The sequence below is a fragment of the Cryptomeria japonica genome, chromosome 2, assembly GCF_030272615.1.
Source record: "Cryptomeria japonica chromosome 2, Sugi_1.0, whole genome shotgun sequence".
In the NCBI taxonomy this organism is placed as follows: Eukaryota; Viridiplantae; Streptophyta; class Pinopsida; order Cupressales; family Cupressaceae; genus Cryptomeria; species Cryptomeria japonica.
Window position 1 is genome coordinate 570,288,212 of NC_081406.1, and position 24,570 is coordinate 570,312,781.

General features: G+C 36.0%; 1 protein-coding gene across 2 annotated transcripts in view; it reads right to left on the reverse strand.

The window, feature by feature from the left end:
* Positions 1–984: 984 nt before the first annotated feature.
* LOC131043543 (anaphase-promoting complex subunit 11) overlaps positions 985–24,570 on the reverse strand; it is a 45,922-nt gene continuing 22,336 nt past the window's right edge. The window contains exons 5-6 of one of the 2 annotated variants that reach the window (XM_057976757.2): positions 18,396–18,514; positions 985–1,334 (exon numbers count right to left, since the gene is read on the reverse strand). In XM_057976757.2, the coding sequence (XP_057832740.1) occupies positions 1,213–1,334; positions 18,396–18,514 (241 nt within the window). In that variant the 3' untranslated portion in view covers positions 985–1,212. Of the gene's footprint in view, positions 1,335–18,395; positions 18,583–24,570 lie in introns of both variants that reach the window. The other variant, XM_057976756.2, reaches the window with a different exon arrangement.

Sequence of the window (24,570 nt, forward strand, 5' to 3'; positions counted from 1 at the left end):
ATTCGACCTAGCCATCAAGCCTCAAGTCATGGATTCCTTGAGGTCAAGGAAAATTAGAACTCAAGACCCTCAAGTCATGGATTCCTCGAGGTCAAGGAAAATGAGCACTTTTGCTTTCATCCACGCTTGTAAAAAAATTTGATATTCATTCTTCATCATCAGGTCTTTGAAGCGCTCTTCCTATTTGCTTGAGAGTTGCCCATCATTCACAAAACTTATCACATGACTTGGCCCTTTTCGCCTGAAGGCTGCATTGAGAATTACCTCTTAGTGAAGCTCTTGACTCTTATCCACCACTTAAGCACTAAAGCTAATAGAGCTCTAAACTAACCTCATGGGAGACCTGATTGCTGCTACACTGCCTAAAATACCTAAGACTACTGGCAAAAGAGGGGGTCCCCATTTGCAATGGGGCGATGTGTGAAAATGTCTCAATAGTACTCTCTTACCTTAAGAGTAGCACTTTATGGCCTCACTAATTTCTCTCTTATCCCTAGCAGTTCTACAATGTCTTCTGCCTAAATCAAAGCAGGGTAGCCACTGGTTCCACAACTAAAACTAACAAAATCATGAACTATAATTTAAAATGAACCATGGACTGACCTAATATGACATGTGGATAATTGTCCCATTTTGCTATTAAGCTGGCACTTACACAATACAAAACCATCTTGTTTCGCTATGAAATAGTGCTTAGAATGCAAGTCAGCTACTGTCTAACTTTCTGTCATAAGAAAGCAAACTTATGGTTATCAACTGAAACTAAAACGCATGACCAAGTTACTACTGTTATGGGAAAATGTATTTGAAATGCACTGAAGCCGAGACAAGCCACAGATTCAAGCAACATGCTTCTATTTAGTTTGAGATCAGCCCCGATTCATGATATACAAAATACAGCAACAGGTATCCCATTCTTAGAATTAGAAATAAGTATTAATAGACTTTTAAGCATCTGAGTAATTCAATTTTCTCACTTCATGATTTAGCAATGCAGTATCTGCAAATATCAATATTGAATTTAGCATTGTACACACAACTGGTAATAATTTTAAACATTGTTGTTACACTAAGTATTTACTAGTGAAAAAAAGGCTCCACAAAAGCAACTTTGATACATATTTTTTGAAGATCCAAATTAAGTACCAGAGAAAAAAGTACGTGTCTATTGCCAAAATATCTAAAACAGAAATATACAAGTAGAATATTCAGCTATTGAGGCTCAGTTTGAATTTGCCAGTCTCTTCGACACAATGGACAGTGTGGTCGATTTTGAGTACCAGTCCATTTAATTATACAGTGGAGATGGAATGGATGATTGCACACGCCCCAAACTGCACAAGCATCATCACAAAGCAATTAGCTATTTAGAACATGGGGATAGAAAAATGCTGTATTTCCAGTTTGAAAGATTGTGTGAAATTTATAACCAATGATGATGATCAAACTACAACCCAATCTTGATAAAACATATGCATGATAATCTTCAGCTCTGAAAACACAATTCCAGGTTCTTGATGATTTAACTGGAAGAAGTTAGTTAAGGGGAGTTACAAGGTCTAAGAGATGTATTGCATACAAGGAACCAAACAATAATAATTTAAATGCAACACATGTATGTAAAAAGGCATTAAGTAATTTAAAAAAAAAGTAAACATGCAATATGCATTGACAATAAAAGCTCAATACCAAGGTTGCCAGGAGACCATCTTTGAAAATAGGAGACAAAGGTACTTGGAGATGTTATCTTTTTTATATAAATTTATAATTTATAGAAAATATCATTACATTGAAAATTCAAAACATAATTTTTTTATATTATTTTATAAAGCTGATAAAGTATTAATCAAATTTTCTTTCATATGTATGGTATATATTGTCTTGATCATGTTTGGCTAAAAGATTTTGATCAACTTTTGTCTTCCTTGATTCAATGGAATATAGTAATACTAATATACCTTTGAGTTATGCCTAACAGTTGTGTTCCTTAACACCTTTGTTTGATTTAGTCACAAGTTAGTTCAAGGGTATTTGGTCATTCTCTGGGGTTTCAAGACTAATGCATGGATTGTACAAAGCTAAAGACCAAATGTGTAATGTCCCTTAATAGATCTCTACGGATTTTTTCCTATTATTGTTGCTGTCAACTTGTTTGCACAAAGCTGTCAATTGTGATCATTGTGTTAAGGCCTCGATTGGGGGAATATAATTAAAAGAACAAGTCATATAATTTCTATCATCCCTTAGGTACCCCGAGTAACTTTAATAGATCAGCAGTAATACTTCTTAGATGTAGCAATAACTTCCTAATGCGTAGAAGAGTTCTAACCATAGACACGGGACTCGGACTCGGCGCGGACTCGGCAAGGGTGACTCGACTCAGGACTCGAGACTCGGATCGGCCAGGACTTGGCAGGACTCGGCAAAGTGAAAAACCCAAGAAATTTAGCGATTTTTAAGAATTTAAAACTTGTTTCATGCACCCTTTATTAAACAAACCTTAAATAATTGACAATGTTTTATGACTAAACATTGTCAATTATTTGTCGAGTTTATAAATAAACACACATCCTCCATAAACTCATGCCTTCTGAGAATAGCATATTGCCTAAAGGTAGCGTTAAAACTGTGCATTTTTCCAACCTGATCGAACAGTTCAAGACTAGAAGAGATAGTTAGAGTCTTCTATATGTATGAAGATAGCGTTCATAATTCACACAGGGAATTTACTGTCATTCATGAACAACAAACAGGCTTTATCTTTATTATTTTTCAAGTTTCTAAAGCAAATATCAGTTAGATATTGAATATTTTCAACATCGCAAAGAGAATATCAACATCTTATCTTCTTCAAATTTCTATAAAACATCTGCAGATCAGAAAAAGATCAATCAAAGTAAAAAAATTTCATGTTGTTCGCCTATGTTCCCAGATATCACCATGACTCGGCCAAAACTCGGCGAGTCCAGGTCTGAGCCACCCAGGACTCGCCAAGGGTCACTCGGCCCGTGACTCACCGATTTTTGGCGAGTCATGGTGAGTCACAGAACTCTGGTTCTAACTGATATATGATATCTGTGAGAGTATATAAAGGTGACTGAATTGATGTATTCCTTTCTAATTATTACAAGTGCTATGGATACTCACGAAATCGATATGATTGAGTTTCTGATATATAAATGGTATCTGCACACAGTTGAAGAGGTTACGGCTCTGCTCCTAATACTTGTGTCTGATCGCTCTTCCGGAATACTGTCCATATGACCATGCGTTTTAAGCAGTCATGTATCTGATTATTATATCTGATCATTCTTCCAGTCTTATCTCTTTATAACCATGCGATGTCTTGATGCCACCTCTGCTCATCTTACTCTCTATTCGTGTGTCTTAGCCTTACAAATGGGTGGGTAAATACCACCTTTACGTGGCTTCTCTATGGATCTCTTGAGCACTCCAAATCTGAAGTGAATATAGGAAAAACAAATCTACCCCCTTCTTGGTGAGTCTGTGATTCTCCCTTAATATGCATCGAATGGGCATAATGTGAGAAGTTGCATCTCAACAGCCATGTCCCTTGCAAACAGACTTAATTAGTCTAATTGGACCTCTTCCATGTTTACGAACCATATCATTCATCAATTAATTAACTCTTGATCGAAATATTTGCTTCTTCTTGGACAGCAATAGTCTTAACTACTGAATGTATGAAACATCCTAGGAATGCCTTTGGAGTTGGATGATGACATTTTCTTTTAGGCGGTTTGTTCTAGTGAATGGTTATTTCAGAGAGAATGTTAGTGTTGATATAACGAAAAAGATCTTTGCAATGTCCCGTAATTATATTGACTTATGTTTGCCAAGTATGTATTGACCATCCTTTCACGTAACTGCGTAGTGAATCATTTGGTCTTAGGTATAGTATTGCTGCGTCATTTATTTATTCTTTGAGACAGCAGAAGTATGTATACGTTGAAGACTTGTTGTTACATTCCAATCGCTGGGATCATCTTCCTTATTCTCTTTTTGACTGGTTCGCAATAGACATTAATCTACAAGATCGCCCATTTGGAGATGGTTGATATAATGATCATAAAGATCATTTGATCTCTCTTCAAATCTGATTTACAAATTCGTCTCCATGGGATACTTCTCGAATTTGAATGATCTCTGAGGGTAATGCTTATGGTAACTATCCTTAGTTCGGGAATGGGACATTACAAAATGGCTGACTGCATAGGGTCTAATTTTCAGTAGTTAAGGTTGATGTAATTCACTATTTGTTCGATCTTAGTTCTGTTCCCATCGATCATACAAGGGTGTACAAAATATGTTGGTTATTAATCAGCAACTTCAGTATAATGGTTAATGGGTAATATATTTTTCATTAATTCTATGGTGTCTGTAATTGACATACAACAGAGTCCCCCAAAAAAAATGCAATTTGAGTTTGGTCCTAGGATTGTTGGATGTGATATACCATGGTCCCTTCATGGTTTTTACATAAGTCAGAAGGAATTGTATTATATTGATGTCAAGAACTAGCTTAACTGCAAATAGGTTTGGTTCAATTCTTAGCTGATTATATGTAATAGTTTTAGAGTAATTTCTGACTGATTACTGTGCTTCTTAGGCTCCTATCAATGGAAAGTAGTGCCTATAAAGTCAATTAATTTAGATTTATTACCTGCACACCTACTAGAGTCTAAAGGTAGCAGTTGCTAAGTGCGGAAAATATACCCCAAGGAAATTTATCTACAAAAGTTGATTTGCATTATTTGATGCAATCAAACTAATTTTCCTGTGTATTCACATATTGGAGCAGGCCTCAGAGGCTTGCCAGGAAAATGATGTTTCTTCTTAAGCATTTGTCATGGTTTAATGCTTCCCATTGTCTGGTCTGACACACTCTTTCCAATTTTTGTCTATTTATTGGGAAACTATGAAATTTCAGTGCGATAGATTACTGAGTTTCACCAAGAAATGCTGATATTGTATGTTCATGCTATTAACCTTGGCTATTCTAAATTTCGAGATTTATATTATGTAATGTTCTCAATCCTCACCAAGCATTTGGATCAAAAAACCTCTTTGAACAGTAATTTGGATTCTGTCAGAAATCTCTATTTATGGAAATGTGGTTGTTTGTGAATTTGAAGCAAGTTCCTTTCTTCCATCAAGGTTATCAATAAGTTTAGTCTTGAGTTGTAAACTTGTCACGAGTGTGCCCCAGAGGATGGTATTGTTATTATAGACTGCTCCTCACATGATTTTATGGCTATTGTCCTATGACTTTAGTGTCTTGCTATTGTTATTTAGGGGACTAAGAGACTCATGTTTGCAGAAAGAAGGATCTTAATAATCTAAAACATGCTCCCCATTTTAATTTGAATGCAAGAATATGACTCTTGAAACAGTTATAAGTACCCATGAACTTGCGAAAAACACATCAGACATGATGCAAAACATATTCAAGACATAAGGCATACATGAGAAAGGTACACATGACGCAAGCACACAAAGACACATAAGATACGAAGCATATCCATAAATATACATGAAGCATAGTCATAAATACATGTAAGGCATGAAGTATCCACATAAACCATGTAAGGCATGAAGTATCCACGTAAACCATGTAAGGCATGAAGTAATATACTAAGGCATGAGGTATACATGTAAGGCATGAAACAATACACATACGGCATGAGGTATTTATGTAAGGCATCAAGCATAAATACATGCAAGGCATGAAGCATCCATGTAAGACTGGTAAGGCATGAAGCAATAATAAATACACGCAAGGCATCGAGCATACATGCAAATACACATGAAACATACATACAAATACACTTAATGAATCAAGTATACACACAAATACATGTAAGGCTTGGAGCATATACACAAATACACATAAGGCATGAAACATACATACAAATATACTTAATGAATGAATTATATACGTAAGGTATGGAGCATACATGTAAGACATGTAAGGTGTGAATCAATACTCATGAGGCATGAAGCATAAATACATGTAAGGCATGAAGCATAGGAAGCAATACACATAAATACACGCAAGGCAGGAAGATACATGTAAGGCAGGAAGCAATACGCATAAATACATGTAAGGCATGAAGCATAAATACATGTAAGGTAGGAAGCATACATACGAATATACATAAGGCATGAAGTATACATTTGAAAGGCACACACATATAGAAGTGCAATGTTGGCCTTTTTTATTTTATTCTTTGATTCACTTAAAGGGGCTGAATAATTAAAACTATTGTATGGTGGTTAAGTATGTTTGTCCCGCAGGCTGGCAGGATTAATGCTCTAATACCAATTGTAATGCCCCCAAAATGAGGCATACCTGATTTTTGCCGAAAGTAATAATTCCACAACATAATTTGTTTACAAATAGTATTCTATAATTAAACCATACAATAGCTATTGAACTTTTAAAGTAAATAAGCAATTAAGTTAAATAACATCACATACTTGGATCTAATCTATAGCTTTATTTCCAATAATCAACCATAGTAGAGATTGGCAAGGAGAGCACGATAGGGTGCCTAGAACATTGGCCGCAACTAAGCCCAAGGGCATGATATAACACCCCTTGGCCCACAAGTGGTAGGACTCTTGTCCATCCAACATGGGGTGGGCTACTTAGATGGGGAACCCATCTCTGCCCTCACAATCATGTGTGCTTATTAACCAGACATAATTTTGCTTCTATTCTTTAGTTTCACTTCCAACAACCAACCGTCGTAGGGATTGGAGAGGAAAGAACAATAGGGTGCCCGAAACATTCTTCGCAACTAACCCCAAGGGCATGATATAACCATTGTTCCATGGCCATTGGGGACGGGCCTTGGGGACGAGGAGACAAAATGAAAAAGTTTCGGGGATGGGTTTCGGGAACGGGGGGACTTGGGCCTGGGGGGGAACACGTTTTCGTGGAACACTGGATATAACACCCCTTGGCCCACAAGTGGCAAGAACTCTTGTCCATCCTACATGAGGTGGGCTACCCATCTCTGCCCTCCTAATCATGTTTTCTTACTAGTCCCTACATGATTGTTTGTAGGAGAATAAATTAATTAAATAAATATTTAAAGAATACAGATAGATTAACAATTCTCATTATTAACTATATCAAAAATACAAGAGATTGTCTATTAAACAATATCATCACATTGTGTACCACAAAACTTGCTAGATCACAAGATTTCTGTTTTTCTGAATGCAGATCACTTATATCAGATTTAATCTCCTTCGATCTCAATTGCTTATCGTTTAAGTCATGTCTAATTTTCTGATTATAGATCAAAAGTTCATTTTCATTCAATAATCCTTTATGGATACTTTTTCTGAATTCAAACTCAGAATTCAGAATGTTGTATCTGATCTTATTCTGCTCTGGAACTGCTCTTGTATGGCTTGATACCCGATTTCAGATCAAAATGCTTTTACTCCATTACCTTTTTTTGATCCTCCTCCAAAGGAATAATTTTCCTTTTATATCCTCCACTTTAGGGGGACACACCCTTTCAACTTGGCTGCCTTTTGCAAGGGTTGTACCCCTTTCTAACTAAACACTGCCCTTTGGGAATCGCTCCCCTCACTTTATTGTTTACGCTACCTTTGCCTTGGTCGGCCCTACACTCATGGTTGATAATAGTTTTAGTCGGCCCTCTTTAAAATAGCCAACCATATTTAAAGTTGTGATCATGTTCAAAATGTTATTTTGCTTATGAATTATTATTTAAATTTGTGATATTGTGCATTCAGTTTGAGACTATTATCATGTAGACAAAATAATAATAGTCTCAAAATGGCATATTCTACATTCAGTTCAAAACAAAATAACATACTTGTCTGTCTCTGTTTCTGACAAGTTAAAACATATGAAGGACATAATTGAACCCTGTTGACTGGACCATGTCATGGGTTCCTGTAGATATTATAAATTGGTAACTTTATATTTATAAATTGTCAAATCATTGTAAAACCATGAGAAGGTTGTAGCTTAATATGTGATTTGTTTTATTGGAATATAATTGTTGGGTAGATGGTTAAAAAAATACTAGAAAACTATTGCAGTCATTTTTCTGTAGAGGCATCGAAAACCTAGATCTGTCTGCTGATGAAGGTGGAGCAGATGAATCCACAAATAGAGGTAGAACAGGAGTTGTAGAGATTCAAGAAAGGGCAGCTTGGGAAAGGTTAGAGTCTCTGCACACTTCCAACTATGATTACAGCAGAGGGAGATGGACAGAAGAGTGAAGAAGAATTGATGGATAAATTATTTGATACCATCATGCAGAATGAGTTGAGTCCCAAGGAAGATTTTCCACCTAAGGAATAGCTATGCAAAATCTCGAGAAGAGAGAGCATGTTCCTTGGGAAACATGAAGGTGTTGGTGGCTATGATGCAAAAAGTGCAGAAGAAAAAGAAGAGGATGAGGAGGTGCCTAAGAGAAATCCTGCTTTTGATAATATTGTTTGTGTTGATTTGCACTTGCAGAAGAAACAGTGAGTAGAAAAAGGAGACTTTTGGTAGAGATGAACTAGTAATGGTAGGTCAAGTCCCACAAGAGGAGAGGGGAAAAGAAGAACTTGGTGAAGGTGGACAGATAATGGTGGATCAATTCCTACAAGAGGAGAAGCACTTTGAGGAGGTGAATGGACTATGGTGGAAAGAAACCCACAAGGGGAATGAAAATGAATGGCCAAATTTGATAGAGGAGATTAGGATATGGCCACCCAAATGCTAAAAGAGGCAACGAGCAATGTTTCTTCTAATGTACACAAGTTTAATGGTAAAGCATGTTGAGGATTGTGCACAATCTAAAAGGGCAGTTCTAGCACTCAGCTCTACTTTGTGAGCCTGTAAGAGCTTTTCAGTCTGCAAGCAATCTTGCAGGCCAAAATAAAATTGTTTCTAGTTTTGGTTGTTTGTCTGATAGGATTTTTGTCAAACATGCATATTTAGAATGCTAGATTGGGTAAAAGTTGTTGCAGATTGGGTAGAAGTTACTACAAATTGGTTATAGGTGTTCTCTTATGCCGCAAACCTACCAGTAACTATGTTACGAGTTGCTTACATGTTGTCTACTGGTGGCTACAAGTGTTGTCTTGCACCCCAAATGTTTTATGGTCTCTTAAGAGTTGTTTCCTGACTTCTTACAAGATGTTGGAGCAACATGCTTTCATCGGGATCATGACTGGGACACTTTATTTTGCTTTCAGCAATGGAAGTCATCGAGGCAAAAGATTAACGGATTTTTTCTTTTCATATGTAGTTGGGTATTCTTACATTGGTTGAGTTTGCCCTTTTATGTTGATGTGGCAAAAATGACAACTGCACTTCCTTTGTGGGAACCATTATTTTTCTTGATGGCCAATTGACATCTTAAAAGAACAAAGCTTTTATATTTTCTTGACTTGGCAATGTTAGGTCATCAAGTCATTTTCTTTGGGTTAGCATTCTTTCCCCTAACCATGGTTGTTAACCTTCTTTACATCATTGGTGACTATTCCTATTTCTTTGGGAAACTGTGGTTACTTCCTATGTGCACACTAGCAACTATTTAACTTTCTTGAGCAAGTGGTGTGTCGATTTCTCGGCAGAAGCAATTCTTATTGATGATGGGGCAACATGATTTCTTCCAACAAAGATCCTTCAAGGAAGGACTAGAGTGCTTCTTTATAATAGGGAGCAGGGTAGGAAAAGAGTAGATTCACTGAATTGAGAGCTAACATACAACAAAGTTACATCTTCCAAGTAGAGAGAAAGAGAAAAAGGCAAGTTCTCTTTGGAAAGGTAGCAATGTTCCTTTAAGAAGAAAAATGGAAAGGGATAGACAATAGAGGACAAAAGTTGAGATGAGTTGTGGACTATGTTAAGAGGAGAGGAAAAACAAAGGAGTTGGGAATAGATCTTTAGTTTATCCATCTAGAGTGATGAAGCAGTTTATTGGTAAATTTACAAACTATGTAATTTGAAGGCTCGTGAGTAACATGCAAAGCAGATTTTGCAATTTAATGCATGTAGTACTGGTGTCTTGTTTTCGTTGGATATGTCCATGTGTTGATGGGTGATAGGTTGCTAGGTTTAGAATCTAGATTATCCTTCCCTGGACCCCCCTTGCCAAGAATGCATCATCTCATGAGTAGAACTTTCAATATTTATCAATGTTAACAAGATGGAGATACATACAAACTTAAGGATGCATTTCCAAAATTGAAAAAAAGTTCTCAAATTATAGGGTTGACAAATGATATCAAATCTTGTGTATGTGTGTCTATGTAGTTTATCCATCTGAAGTAATGAAACAGTCCACTGATTCATTTACAAACCATGTAATTTGTGTTGGCCCCTATTTGAAACTTGGCCAAATTTAGACTTTTAGGTTCTGCCATTGTCCCATGAATAACAACTCCTATGAGTAGGTTAATATCTGCATATGTATTTTAATCTCTCTTGGTAATTTGATTGAAAAGAATTTGGTTACAACATTGCCTTAAGAATTCCGCAAAGATGTTTACTAGCAAGCATTTCTGGAGGCAAAGCAAAGGCTCAGATTTCACAGGCATACTGCAGATCTAGATTTGATAGTGTTCATTTAATGTTTCCTTTTTACAGGTCTGCCAATGTTACAGTAGCTGTGGCCCCATTACTAGTAGAAATATTCTCCCAAATGGCAGTGGCAAATACAAGTAACAATGTTTTGAAGTGAAATGCCAAGGAAGATAGCGATCATCTACATCATGTTTTGTACATGGGAATGTTAATTAGACTATTGGATGTCCTCTATGAAGTGAATCCATAATCTATCTCAAAGAAATGAGATGTCATCTTGGCTGCCAAGTCGCCTGATATACAAGAAAGAGATGCATTGAAAAGGTTTTTATAAACCTCTGATCAAAGCAGTGCCCTCCAATATTAAATTTTGATGGCACAATAAAAAGAAGACATGGGTTTCACACCTTTGTCAAGACCACACCCACAGATATTTATTAGAATAATATCTTTCTCTTTGTGTTATAATGGTCATTTAAGTTGTTTCTAATTTCGCCTCTAGTTAATGATTGTTTCTTTTAGAAACATTGTCTTTGTAACTTTATTTAAAGGAGCTTTGTCTCCTTGATTAATTGAACAACATCGATTCTTTGAAATCCATATGCTTTTGCATCTGTATTATGGTATCAGAGCCTTGGTTATTTTCGAAATAATTTTTCAATTAAAAATTCGTCATGAATTTTTAACAGTTTTTTTTGAAAAATTTCTTTGTTTATTCGAAATTGGTACTTTGGCAGTTCGTTTTGGCTGCAGCTACTAGGGTTTTCTAGTTATTTTCTGCCCTCTCCCGCAACCTGTCTCTCCTGCATTTCACGCAACCACGTGACACGTTTTTTTCCTGCCTGCAGATTTTTTTCTGCCATTTTTGGACGGAAATCTGCATTTTCGGCTAGGGTTTTGACCCTCCAGATTCAGTCGAAAAAAATTTTGAGCACATATTCGTGGTGGGCTTTTCGAGATCTCAACTGGGTCGTTGTCAGAATTTTTTGGGTGCTTCAATTTTCGTGCCTCTATTTTCGAGCCAGCGGATCCAGATTCCGACAACAGATTCTTTCTGGATTTTTTGCAAGGATTTTTGGGTTGTCTTCGGATTTTTTTGGGTCAGCCGAAAAAAAAATTTTGAAATTTGTGCCCACCGCACTTCATTTTTTTAAGTCTGTACCTGCATCTACCTCTGTTTCTGCATTGAGATTCGAATTTTTTGAATTTCATGCCAGCGCCTCTTCTCAGTTTTTCGTTTTCTGTGCAATGGGAAACGTGCAAGATGGCATCATTGACCAACTTGATGTTGGAAGGCAGTCAGGTTTTGTGCACTTAGCATCTTCTCAGTACCTCGTTTTTTGTGCCTCGAAAAGCGTGAAGATGGCTTATGGGCATCGATGTTTGTTTCGGTTTTTTATATAGGAAAAAAAAAATTCTTATGGGTTTTAATATTTTTTTCCCTTAAAAAAGGTCTTTGGGTTTTTCAATATTTTTTGTCCCTGTAAAAAAAAAAAATCATGAGGATTTATGATTTTTTCCTCAAAAATTGTACTTTGCTGCAGTATGTTTTTTGTCGCACTTGGAGTTGTTGTGCGAACATCTACACTAGTCTCTTATTTGCAGTCTATTTTCGGGCATCTTGCTCATCTACAATAGTTTGGAAGGTTTGCCGATTTTTTCCTCAAAATCGTGACAGTTGTTCTTGGTGTGTCTCTGGTTACAGGGTGGGACAGTTCTCCAACATCAGGTTGGATGGTTGGTGTTGTTTTGGGTATCTCCAGAAGTTCTGCAGTTTTTGGGAGGGTTGGTGGCAGACTCATCTCAAGTGGCAAAGTTAGTGGCAGGCTCTTGTCTTCTGTTGCAGCGTGTTCTGAGAAGAAGAGGGCAACCTTCTTTGTTATTTCTCTTGATAGTTAGAACGATGACCATTAAGGGAGGGTATTAGAATAATATCTTTCTCTTTGTGTTATTAATGGTCATTTAAGTTGTTTCTAATTTCGCCTCTAGTTAACGATTGTTTCTTTTAGAAACATTGTCTTTGTAACTCTATTTAAAGGAGCTTTGTCTCCTTGATTAATTGAACAACATCGATTCTTTGAAATCCATATGCTTTTGCATCTGTATTAATATTAATAGTACAAAACTTGAGTCTTTAAAAGAAATCACACTGCTAACAGGAGAAATGTGGACTCATATACAGCACACCTACATTGTTTAATAGAGATGTCATCTCAAGGAACGAAATGAAATGATTGCTTAGTTTGCAGACAATGGGTTTGTTTAAAAAGTTTTAGAAACTTCGAAATGAAATGCAATTGGCAGGTATAAAACCGATCCAACAACCTTTGCCACAATCTTCCTCAGCCACACAAAATGGAAGCTTGGGACAGGTTGAGGACCTCCATCGAAGCATTAAGGGCAGCGGAATTTTGTTTAATGCTCCAGTAAACATGCATGCAAAAATGTGAAGCAGACAATGCACATTGAAAGTTTGACAAAGTGCATAGAAAAGCCACGACTGCATGATATACACAAAATAAATTTGTTGAAAAGGCTTTACAAGTCGGGCATTGGCGTGGATATTGAACCACTAAACTTACCAACTGGGTTCAACACTACTGAAAACTAGCATGGACCCGACAGGCATTTTAAAATGAATTTGCTGAAAAACTCTATATTTCAAGGCAATCGGCAATTATAACGGTTCATGAACTCATTTCAAGCCCAATAGGAGGTTCCGAACCTCTTCATCTCCCCGACACGGTTCAAAAATCATCAAAACTCCCAACAATATCATGTTGTACATGGAGGAATTACATGGCATTTTGTTGATTGAATGTTTGAACGAGGTGTCACTGCGTAGAATGTAATTATTGCTGGACATGCACAGAATGTATCTATTGAAAATGTCTTGGAGGCTTCATTGAAATGCTATCGGGAGGTGTAAAGAAGAATTCAACAACCTTTGCCAACACTCTCACAGCTGCACAAAAATGGGAACCTTCAAATGTGTTACTAGTTCTTTTTCTACAACAGAGAAATCTGAAACAGTTACTGCCAGAGGACTTCCCACTTTTGATTGATCTATGTTTACTCCAATTGAAGAGGCATCTCTTATTCTGGATGTGCCCATTGCAAATGCATATGCTAGTATGGCTGATGAGGAATCAGAAATGACATCTATCTATTTCAAAGTTTGCAGAGTTGGGATAAAACAAAGAATTTGTCTATAGAAATGCTTCAGATACAGGATCAGAATGTAGATCCAATGTTTTTGTTTTGGTTACATCCCACACGATATTGTGATCCACAGGCTCAGGATATTGAGTACTTCAAAGGAATGCACCTCAAATAATGACTGCACTTTGGAGAAAAGTCTTAATAGTGATTCATGCTTTGGATTCAATTCCTTTGAGTGCCTTCCAATACAAAATAATCAAGGTGTTCACCCGGGAAGGACACATTATTTATCCAAACATCAAGCATGAGTTAGCATTGTATCTGCTAATTTGACACCAAACTTTCAAGAGCAGGACATTGGGAGAGAGAGAAGTTGAAATGCATTTAAGTTCCTTTGATGATGAAGCAAATAAAATTGTGGACGGTTCAGCCCCACAACCCTACCAGTAATTATGTTGTGACTCATTAGTTAATAGGATTCAGTGTGATTATAATGAACAAAGGAAGTCAATTTTTCCCTTGGGCTATAACAGCCAAAACGTAAAAAGTTAGGCTGAAGTGGAGAATAGTGGAAATGTAGAAAATTAGAAATGTAAACTTATAACTGATAGGGAGTTACACAAACTGAAGCGTTTTTAATTCTTTAAAAAGAGGAGACAGTTACGGAAGTGGTAACTGAAAAGGTTGAAGAAAATTCTTTAGTTAGGTAATTGAAGGACAATACAGGGGCCCAAATTCTGAAACTGGGGCTTTGACACACCAATCAGAAGGAAACATTTTTTATTCTAGCATTTTGAAAAGGGGAAATATCAGTGTATTTCTCGATCTTTTGTATAGAAATAAAGAGCCTTTGGACTCTCTGATTTTTTCCAAGAAATAAAGGAGACTTTTTGAAACTTTGCATTTATTTGTATTTCTTTTGTATTGTCATTTCCCTTTGCGAATTGCAATCATTTTTGGATGTTTTCGCCTATTACATCAGATCATGGGTGTGCTTATTTAATGAACTTTGGGTCTTGAATATTCACATAATTTGAAGGGAGTTGTTATTTTCCTAATCATCTGTTGAGGCAATCATTCTTGGATGTTTTCGCCTGTTACATCAGATCATGGGTGTGCTTATTTAATGAACTTTGGGTCTTGAATATTCACATAATTCGAAGGGAGTTGTTGTTATTTTCCTAATCATCCGTTGAGGGTGCCGAGTGGGTGAACTTTGTGTGATTTATCTTTCTTTTTTTCCCCTTTTCAATTATAAATCAATAATCGCATCTGCAGTATGCCTTTACTTGTTGAAGATGTTATAGCTACAGTCGGATTCCTCTGACCAACCTAGCTAATCCAAATGTCTAATTGGCCTATCGGCCTTAGACATTTGTATGTATTCAATTTACTTGTTCCTGTTAATATGCTCTTAACTTGTTGATTTTAAATTGCACAGCATTTTGAGAGACCCAAATATGCAATCATGTTCAACTTTTGATTTCATCTACACATTGATTTTTCCCTTGCAACACAACTGCATTTATAAGGCCATCAGTGAGCAGAACCAAACCTAAAAGAAAATGTCTCCTCTACCAAAGATTGTTCCGAGATGTCCCATACAATCCCTAAACCTTCTCAAGCATCAAAAAGTAAAACCACTATCCATAAACATGTCATCAAATACGAAATATTGAATCCATTTTTCAAATCATACCTCCCCAATCAGGATCTTTTGGTCCTTAAAAGCTAGTAACTAAATGGATGAAGGTAGTAGAAACCCTCAACAAGTGCCAATTTACCTTACACGGCAAAATAAAAGTAAACCAAAACTTAATACATTTATTTTTGTGGGTCCAAATCATACAATATGTGATTGCTTGAGCTAGGAGCTACATTTTTAACATTAGACTTTACAATTGGAATGACAAAATTGTTGCCACCCACCTTCACATGAAGATTCAACACCTTAGAAGATTTATTTCCACCATGAAAAGCATAAAACATGAAGCTTTTTCCATCCTTGGAGATCCTTTGTTTGTTCCCTTTCCTATAGAAGGCCACTTTCCTATCATACAAATATAGGCTTCCAAATACTACATCACAAACATCCACAAGAGCAACATCTACCATAATCACATCAACAAGCCTTCCAAGAGCAAATTTCAGCCTTCTATCAACAAGAATTTGACCACCTTCCTTCATCCAACCCAAATTGTATAGCTTTGGATGTTGAAATGTCTTCAAACCAAGCTTCTTAACGAATCTCTATGCAATCAAGTAGTTTGTGAACATGAACCAAACAAAGCATCAAATTTAACATCTTTGACAAGGACATTGAAATCAATATAGTAATATTTATGGATTTAACTATTACTCACTCTGATGATGGATCATGGAGTATGACCTAGAACATTGATGATAAAAACTTTTACACAAACAAATTCAGAAATATTGCCATATTGATATCGTCGACTATGGAAATTTCATGTTTTTTTAAGGATCTTGACACCAAACAATGCTTCTTTCTTCAACAAACCAACCTTGTTAGTAGTGCATTCAACATCCTTAGCCTATTTATTCTTGCTAATGGAGAGATTAGAAATATTTTTGTTCTTTTCATGTGGATTGTTTTCTAGATTTTACTTTCAAAATTAAATGAGTAAGTGAGCATGCCTCATCTATGTTGACCAGCTTTGGGAGCAATATGGATACACATTAGAAATACACTCCAGACTCATCTTTTTATGATTTTTTGTGATCTCTCTTACATGCTACACTAACTTGTCTCCTTTCATGCTTCACCCACTTTATCCCCTTCACTACTTCAAATTCTAAAAGCCCTGTGTCACACAAGGATAATACCCCACCCCTCAAACCCCCATCCCCGTCCGCTGAGGTGTTTTGGGGATAGAGGGACTTTAGGTAACATCCCCTAGCTATCCTCCCCCAACTAAGAAAATTTGGAAACATCCGAAAGCACATCCCTAAAATCAGGGACAGCAAGAAACACATAGAGGGCGCTAGGTTTTCCCCAAGGTGGCTGGGGATGTCTCAAACATCCCTCAACAATCCCAGGGATGGCCAGGCATCCCCTAAGTAAAAGGAATTTTTTATAATGTTTTAAAAAGAAATTGTTCATAACATTAAAAAATGACTGTTAAATATATCATGACAGCATTACAACAGCTGTAATAAATATATAATGACAGCAGCATAACAACAATGACAGCAACAAGTGTAGCATAACAGCAACAAATATATCAAGATTCAGATTCATAGTTAATAATATAAGTTATATTAGAATTAAACACTAATAATAGTTATTTAGATTATTAGAATCAGTTATTATTGTTAGTTGCAAAAGAGATTAGAGGTGCATTTGCCATGGTCTGGTACAATGTGGTATTGTGTGAGAAGTACAAACAAACAATTTATTTTTGGAATGTGGTTTGCATGCAGACTTCTACAGACTCTCGCATCATTTGTAATATTGCTGCTGTTAAACTGCTGTTCATTAACTTGAAATTTGACACCCCCCCCCGCCTCTCTCTCTCTCTCTCTCTCTCTCTCTCTCTCTCTCTCTCTCTCTCTCTCTCTCTCTCTCTCTCTCTCTCTCTCTCTCTCTCTCACACACACACACACACATATATATAGCCCTTCAACTGTTGCCCCTGAAATGTGTCCCCTGTCATCCCACCATCCCTGCGCTCTCTCTCTCTCTCTCTCTCTCTCTCTCTCTCTCTCTCTCTCTCATATATATAGCCCTTTGACTGTTGCCCCTGAAATTTGTCCCCTGTCATCCCGCCATCCCTGTCCCAGAAACACCATGGAACGTAGAAAAGCACCTATGTCTAACTTGGGTTGAATGTTTTAACTTCATGGTTCTTGTTTGTTGCAGGAAGAAAGACAAACAGGTTAGGAAGATGAAACAGTTCACCTTCTAGGGACTACATGGTCTTGGGTGTTGTGTTAAAATCTATGCTATACAAATGCAAATAGTTGATGCAATGCTTCAAGATCGAGTTTCATTTTGTAAAATCTCAACAAATTAATGCAAATGTATTTTGCCTTTTGTTTTGAATACACATATTAAATAGAGACGGGACTACATTCTAAAACCTTGATCCAAAAGAAATAAAATAAGGTCACTGGTGTATTAAGCAAAGAGGCACTTTAATAAAACAAAGTTTTTAATCTGTAATAGGAAGGAAGCTAGCTCCCAGCCAATTAACAAGCCAGTTTAAAGTACCAAAAGAAATAAAGTAAACTAGATCTAACATTAGATCTTCAGCTAGCTACAACCAGCTTTGGCAAGTTCAGGTTCTCATCAGTAGCCTTATGCATGCTGTTAAACCTCAAAATGAGTATATAAAAATATCAACAAAAACCTGAAAAGTGCATTATTATCATTGGAATTTTTCAAAAGGAAAGATATACATAATAAAAAATCAATTTGTTTAATGAACTCTAAGCGCCATGAATTCTAGTCACAAAGAACATAATGCATTCTACAAGTGTGATAATAGCAAATAAGTATTAAAAACAAGAACATCATTCCCAAGTAATGAAAACTGAAGACAACATCATACAAATGTTTTAAAATCATAATCTAAAAGCTCTCTAAGGAAGGTAATATGAACAGGATAAAGCAACTTACCTAAAGGGCAATCATCACCAGGATACTTGCATTCAGTACAACAACCATCAAAAGGAAGTTTACAAATTGCACATAGTTCATCTTTTGCATCCCATGTCCAAGAAGCTACAGCATGCCACCTGTAATTATAACAAATGTCATTCCGACTTTCTTTATCATGCTCTCTCTCATTATTACATTTTCTTGCCTATTAAGAAACAAAACCAAAAATAATGATCAATTCCCCCATCTATCCTTCTGATACATAATTTTGACTTTATCTGAAAAAAAATATTATATTCCAACAAAATTATAAGTTTTTTAAAAAAACGTAGTTGAAAGAAAAACTTATAATCGATGCCATTGCTCTTAGAAGCACACTAGATAACTAAATAATTTGTACAATTTATTTTTGAAGATTCGCCATTAGTTATAATCTAGCTATTTGCACTTAGTTTATTTTGCTCATTGAAGAATAGAACTATATTTATATGAAAAGTAAATTATGCACAAAAACTATACAAGGCAAAGTTTCACAAAAAATTGTCACCCTATAGTAATTTAAAACATAACCAGTGCCACTACCCAAAGGTTGTTAACTAAACAAAACTTTAGATCAAAAACTTACAAAAGATAGCTAGCTGCTAATCCTGAACTTACCCACTTTGAATGATACATTCCAAATGACACAAAACGCCTCCATCTCCCAATTATAGCAAGAAATCATAAACATCATATGAGACCAATATTAACTAGAATAAAACAAGCCATTAAAGTATCAATACCAAAGCCATAAATGGCATCCACATCTTTAGACGGCAATGCACAAGAAATCTTTCAATGCTCTTTCACACCTTGGAGCCTAAATGGAATAGCAATCATGTGATCGTCCACATCACTAACCAAACTATTAATATGGTCTTTCACCACTTAGAGATGCCACACATTAATGCATTGGAAGTCAAAACCATCCACTCCTCTAGCATGATCCTACATTTGGGGACACAAATAAAAGGATTTCCTAATTGCCAAACAATTTTTCAATCCACGGTATCTAAGTCTAACATGAGCATAATTGATGATCCTCCTTGCTACCAGCCAATTGGTATTTTTCTCCATGCCCACAAATTGATATATCATGGCATCTCATTTGTCCTTGTCTAGCTTTAGCACCATGTTTCCAAAACTCAGATTTCCCAATGCTTATTGACATCAGCAACATTGTAGTCTAAAATAATATTCTCCATGTGTCAGATAACCACTTTAGTTTCATTGTCACTACCAGCATTCTCAACATTTGCATTCTTTGTTTATCCCCCAAACATTCCCTTAGGACTTCCCTCCACTGTAAAGGTATCACAATAGTAGTACTTGCCAAAGGAAGTGGCCAAACTTCTAAAAGCTAACTATAAAACAATTTGATTGCCATGGCCCTTTCCAAGCGCAAGCCATCAAAAGACCCTTAGCCTATTATTTTAATTTTTTGTAGACTACTGGGGTCATGCATGGAAAATAATTTAATAATTTAACTTGAGTTGTCAAAAAAGTAGCTTTATGTAATATTTATAAACGGCAACTTATGTTTTATATTTAAAAAAAAGGTGTCGGTGTATTGAAAGCTTAAAAGTAATGTTATTTAAAAGGCCTTTGCAGGCAATTCTAAACTGAAGTTTTGGAGGGAAAAGAGAAAAAATTATACATATATTACATTCCCTCAAGAACCTATTTAAGGAGGAGTTGAGCATTGAAGAAGGTTACCAATCGATGAAATCAAAACCCTATTTCAAAGTTTGGGCATTTTGTTCATCTCTATAACCGAGGACAAAAACACTCAGTTTCCTTTTCAGATTGGAGAACAAAAAGCCTCCTGTCCTTTCATGGTCATTCCACTCAAGGATTGCAAATGTGTTGAAAGTTTGAAATTGATTTCCAATTACAGTTGCTGATTGAAGTCTTCAGACAGTTTAAGAAAATTTGTACGTGGTATCAGTCTGGGTGATTTCGGGATATTATATTTGTTGGTCCTCAGTATTAAATCGTTTTATATTATTATTGGCCACACCTTGGCTGGTCGTACCATTCATATAATGTCCATGTGATACTATTTAATTGTTGATTATATATCTAAGTTGAGATGCTGAAATCATAATGAATCATTTTATTTTAATCAAAGAGAAGTCATATATAGTACAAAAGTCTTACTGTTTGTAGAAAGTGATGGATCAAGTTTATATTTATAATTTAACATACTTGAGGGTGTCATACCATATCAAAGGATATTGAAATATTTCCACATTGCTGTAGTATTCTTTCAAAGTGTAAATATTAATGATTTCTAAGCTTCCGTACCTTTTCCAAAGGTGATCGTAGTCTTTTAAGGATCAAACCTTCATTCAAGATTTTGTCGTACTATAAATTTGGGCCATCATACCATATTATCTGCCTGTAGCATATGTTAAATCAGTTTGCAGCAATTTCTGGATTATTATATCTGTTTTTTCTGGCCACCACACTTAGCAATCAATATCAGTCAACATACAATCCAAATCATGCCAATATTCCAGCTGGTTGCCATATTTTGTGAGTGATAAATTTGTCAATACAGTTTGAGTGATTGTCTATTTCATTTCAGCTACTTGTCATTAATTGTTATCAGTGCAGCTGTTAACATTTCCTAGGATTACATTATTCTTTGATAACAAGCTAAATCATGAAGGATTTATTTATAAGCTCTCCAACATAATAAAGTAGTCCTTCTTCATGTAATTTTGTAGGTGGTTTACTACTGGAAATATCAAAAGTTTGTAGCTGATTTTAATTTTCTAAGTCTAGAAGGCTATGCTGCCATAGCATCAATGAATTAAGTTTAATTCATATATGGTAATCTGTGTTGTTCTCCACAAGTTTTAGATTCTGTAATCATTCTAGAAGGCCTGGAACTTTGTAATCAATTTCAATCAAGCATGTATTTAATTTGGAAGGCTTGCCACAAGATTATACTAAAACTTTACTTCCATATTTTGTAAGAATTTGCAATATTGAGTTGTGCAGCATGCCGCCAACAAGAATTTCAATACAACATTATTCTGTTCCTTTCACTGTATGCTCTCACCTTACCCACATTGGGAAATAGTGATCAAAAGGTGACTTGAACATCCATAAAGGCTCACTTCATCATCTAAGACTTAAAGTTGCTTTTGGAGAAGGTAAGACTCTATCGGACTGGTTCCAAGCATACATATTGTAATTTGAAGTATTTTGATACCCACAGATTGTACTAGCATGCAATTGTTGGACAGTAGGATGATGTTTCTTCCACCAATGTTATCTTATTTGACTTCTTGTGCCTATGGTATTTTCATGGAAAAACCTGGTAATATTTCCTTGATTTTCAAGGCATCAGCTTTGAATTTGTGTTTTTTTGTTCACAATGGGAAATGATTACTACTTATCTGCTCTAGATGGGGAAAAATAACTGCTCTTGTGAAGAGCATATTGGGCACTCGCACATTTTGCCAGAAGTTTACCACAAGAGTTTGATATTAGAGTGGGGAAAGATTTTTTTACGATTTTTTTTAAATAAAAAATGAAAAAATTTGGAGCTACCTGGCATTTTTTCCTAAAGTTTTTTTGAATCGCTTTTTATGAGAAAAAACGTGGGTTTTTCTGCAGTTAAAATTGCAGCTACAGTTCATGGGTTTTACTTCTGCAAATTCAAAGGGTTTTCTGGTTCTTCTGCACGTCCAAGGGTTTTTGATCGATTTTTCTCATGGGCTTCTGCAAATCCTGGAGTATTTTTTATAGATTGTGGCAAGTTTTTTACAAATTTTTCCCAGTCCAACAAAGGGTTTTTTCGCACCTGTTTTCTGCTTGATCTTGCGGATTTTTTCGTGCGAACTATTTTTCCTTCTACAATAGATCATTTTTTCACAACGGGTTTTGCAAACGAGTTTTCTGCTCACATTGAAGGTTTTGTGCTCAATATTTCTATTCCACGACAGCACTACAGGTTCACGTGATTTTTGGTCTCTTTTCTGCACGATTTTTCTAAAATCATGGATCTATTTCCGCCTAGGGCTTTCTACAACATGGGTTCCATGGTTTTTTGTTTGGATCAAATTTTTTATTTTTGCTTACTCTCTAGGGTTCTGCAATCCATGAGCAACGTGGATCTATTTTTTTCAGAATCATACCTAGGGGTTTTGACAAAATCGGTGGACATTTATTTGTTTCTGTAGGAGTATTTGTGTTTTTTGACTGATTTTTGCAATAAAATCAAGGGTATTAATTTTCTAAGCAGCACCTCAAGATTCATGCCAGCTACTCTCTAAAGGATTTGACTGATTTTGACCAGAAAAATCAGACTTTTTCAAAAATCAAGTTCGTTGCTGATGTTTGACCTTTGGCAAGCAAGGAAGCAACATCACACTCCTTTCTCAGACGAAGACGCTTGGAGAGCATCCAAGGTCTTGCAGCTGGTTCATGCGGATGTATGTGGACCAATGAATACTGCATCTATCACTGGTGCCACGTATTTTCTTCTGTTTGTAGATGATTTTAGTAGGAAAATGTGGGTGTTTTTCCTAAAGGCAAAATCAAATGTGTTTAATGAATTCCAAAAGTTTAAAGTATTAGTTGTAAAAGAGTCAAGATGTCAAATCCTAACTCTTAGAGTTAGGTCAGATAGGGGGGGATTCTGTTCAAATGAATTCACCAACTTCTGTGCTAAACACAGCATTAAGTGTCAGCTTACTACACCCTATACCCCTCAACAAAATAGTAGTGTTGTTGATCGGAGGAACCATACAACAATGGAGATGGCCCAGTATATCTTGCAGCATAGAAATGTCCCTAAGAAGTTTTGGGTTGAGGCAGTGTATAGTGCAGTGTACCTTCTGAACTGGTCTCTCACATTCAGTAGAGATGTTGTGTTTGGTGAAGAAGGTAGGCCCTTTCAACTCTCCTCTCCCATCACAAGTCCCAAAGATCAGCCTCTAAAGGATAAGGATTTGATTGTTAGTCTTCCATTGACTTCACCTAAAGGGAGGATTTCAACGATTCTGAACTTGTGGGATCTCCTAGGCACGAACCTATACCAGCAGATTTCCTTCTGGATAGGATCAGCATCCAAATGACTCCATTCCAAGCAGCCCACGTCATGATGATCATCTTGATTTGGAAGAAGATGGATCTACTCTCTAGCCTAAGTGGTGGGAAAAGCTCATCGGTGATGTTCAAGATAATGAGTTTGTTGAGGGTAGATCATCTAAAGGCAAGAGCAAGAAGAGTACAATCAATTTTTCTCTAATGGCTAACATTCAAAGTGTTTATGACCCACAAGATCATTCAAAGGTGAAAGGCAAACCTGAATGGGAAAAGGCTATAGACGTTGATCATCATAGTCTTTTAAAGAACAACACTTGGGTTCTGTCAAATCTTCCACCAAAGAAAAAACCCATTGGCTGCAAATGGATCTACAAAGCGAAATACAAAGGTGATGGAACTTTGGATAAATATAAAGTTCAATTGGAGGCTAAAGGGTTCTCACAGAGAGAGGGCATTGACTATGAGGAGACCTTTGCTCCTACAACAATGATGAGCACCATTCGGCTTGTCCTAGCCATTACAGCACAGTTTAGTTGGAAGGTCCATCAAATGGATGTCAAGAGTGCCTTCCTCAATGGCGATTTCGAGGAAGAGGTTGTCATGCCCCGTCCTTGATCATCATATTTTGTTTTTTTTTCAATCAAGAAATATAATCTGAATATAGCAACTAAAATTGTTTATTTATTAATTTAATATTTAATTTATTCATTATGTACAAATGAAATAAATGTAGCAATTACTATTAATTAATTAATATTTATTATTATTAATTAATTAATATTTATCAATGTTTGTTTGATATTATTATTAATTAATTAATATTTATTAAAGTTTGTTTGATATTATTATTAACATTTATTAAATGATATTTATGAAATGTTTTGATGAAATAAATTAATAATATAAAAGGCCACGATGAAGGTTTGAAAAGTCTTGGAAACTCATAAAATTCATCACCCACCTTTAGAACTTCTTAAAAGCCGCATCACACCAAATAACTTCATGTAGTGGTACGACAGATTAGATATATGTTCCTTCTTAGTAAGCTACAATTTTATTATTTAATATGTTGTGGTGGTTTGTCAATGCT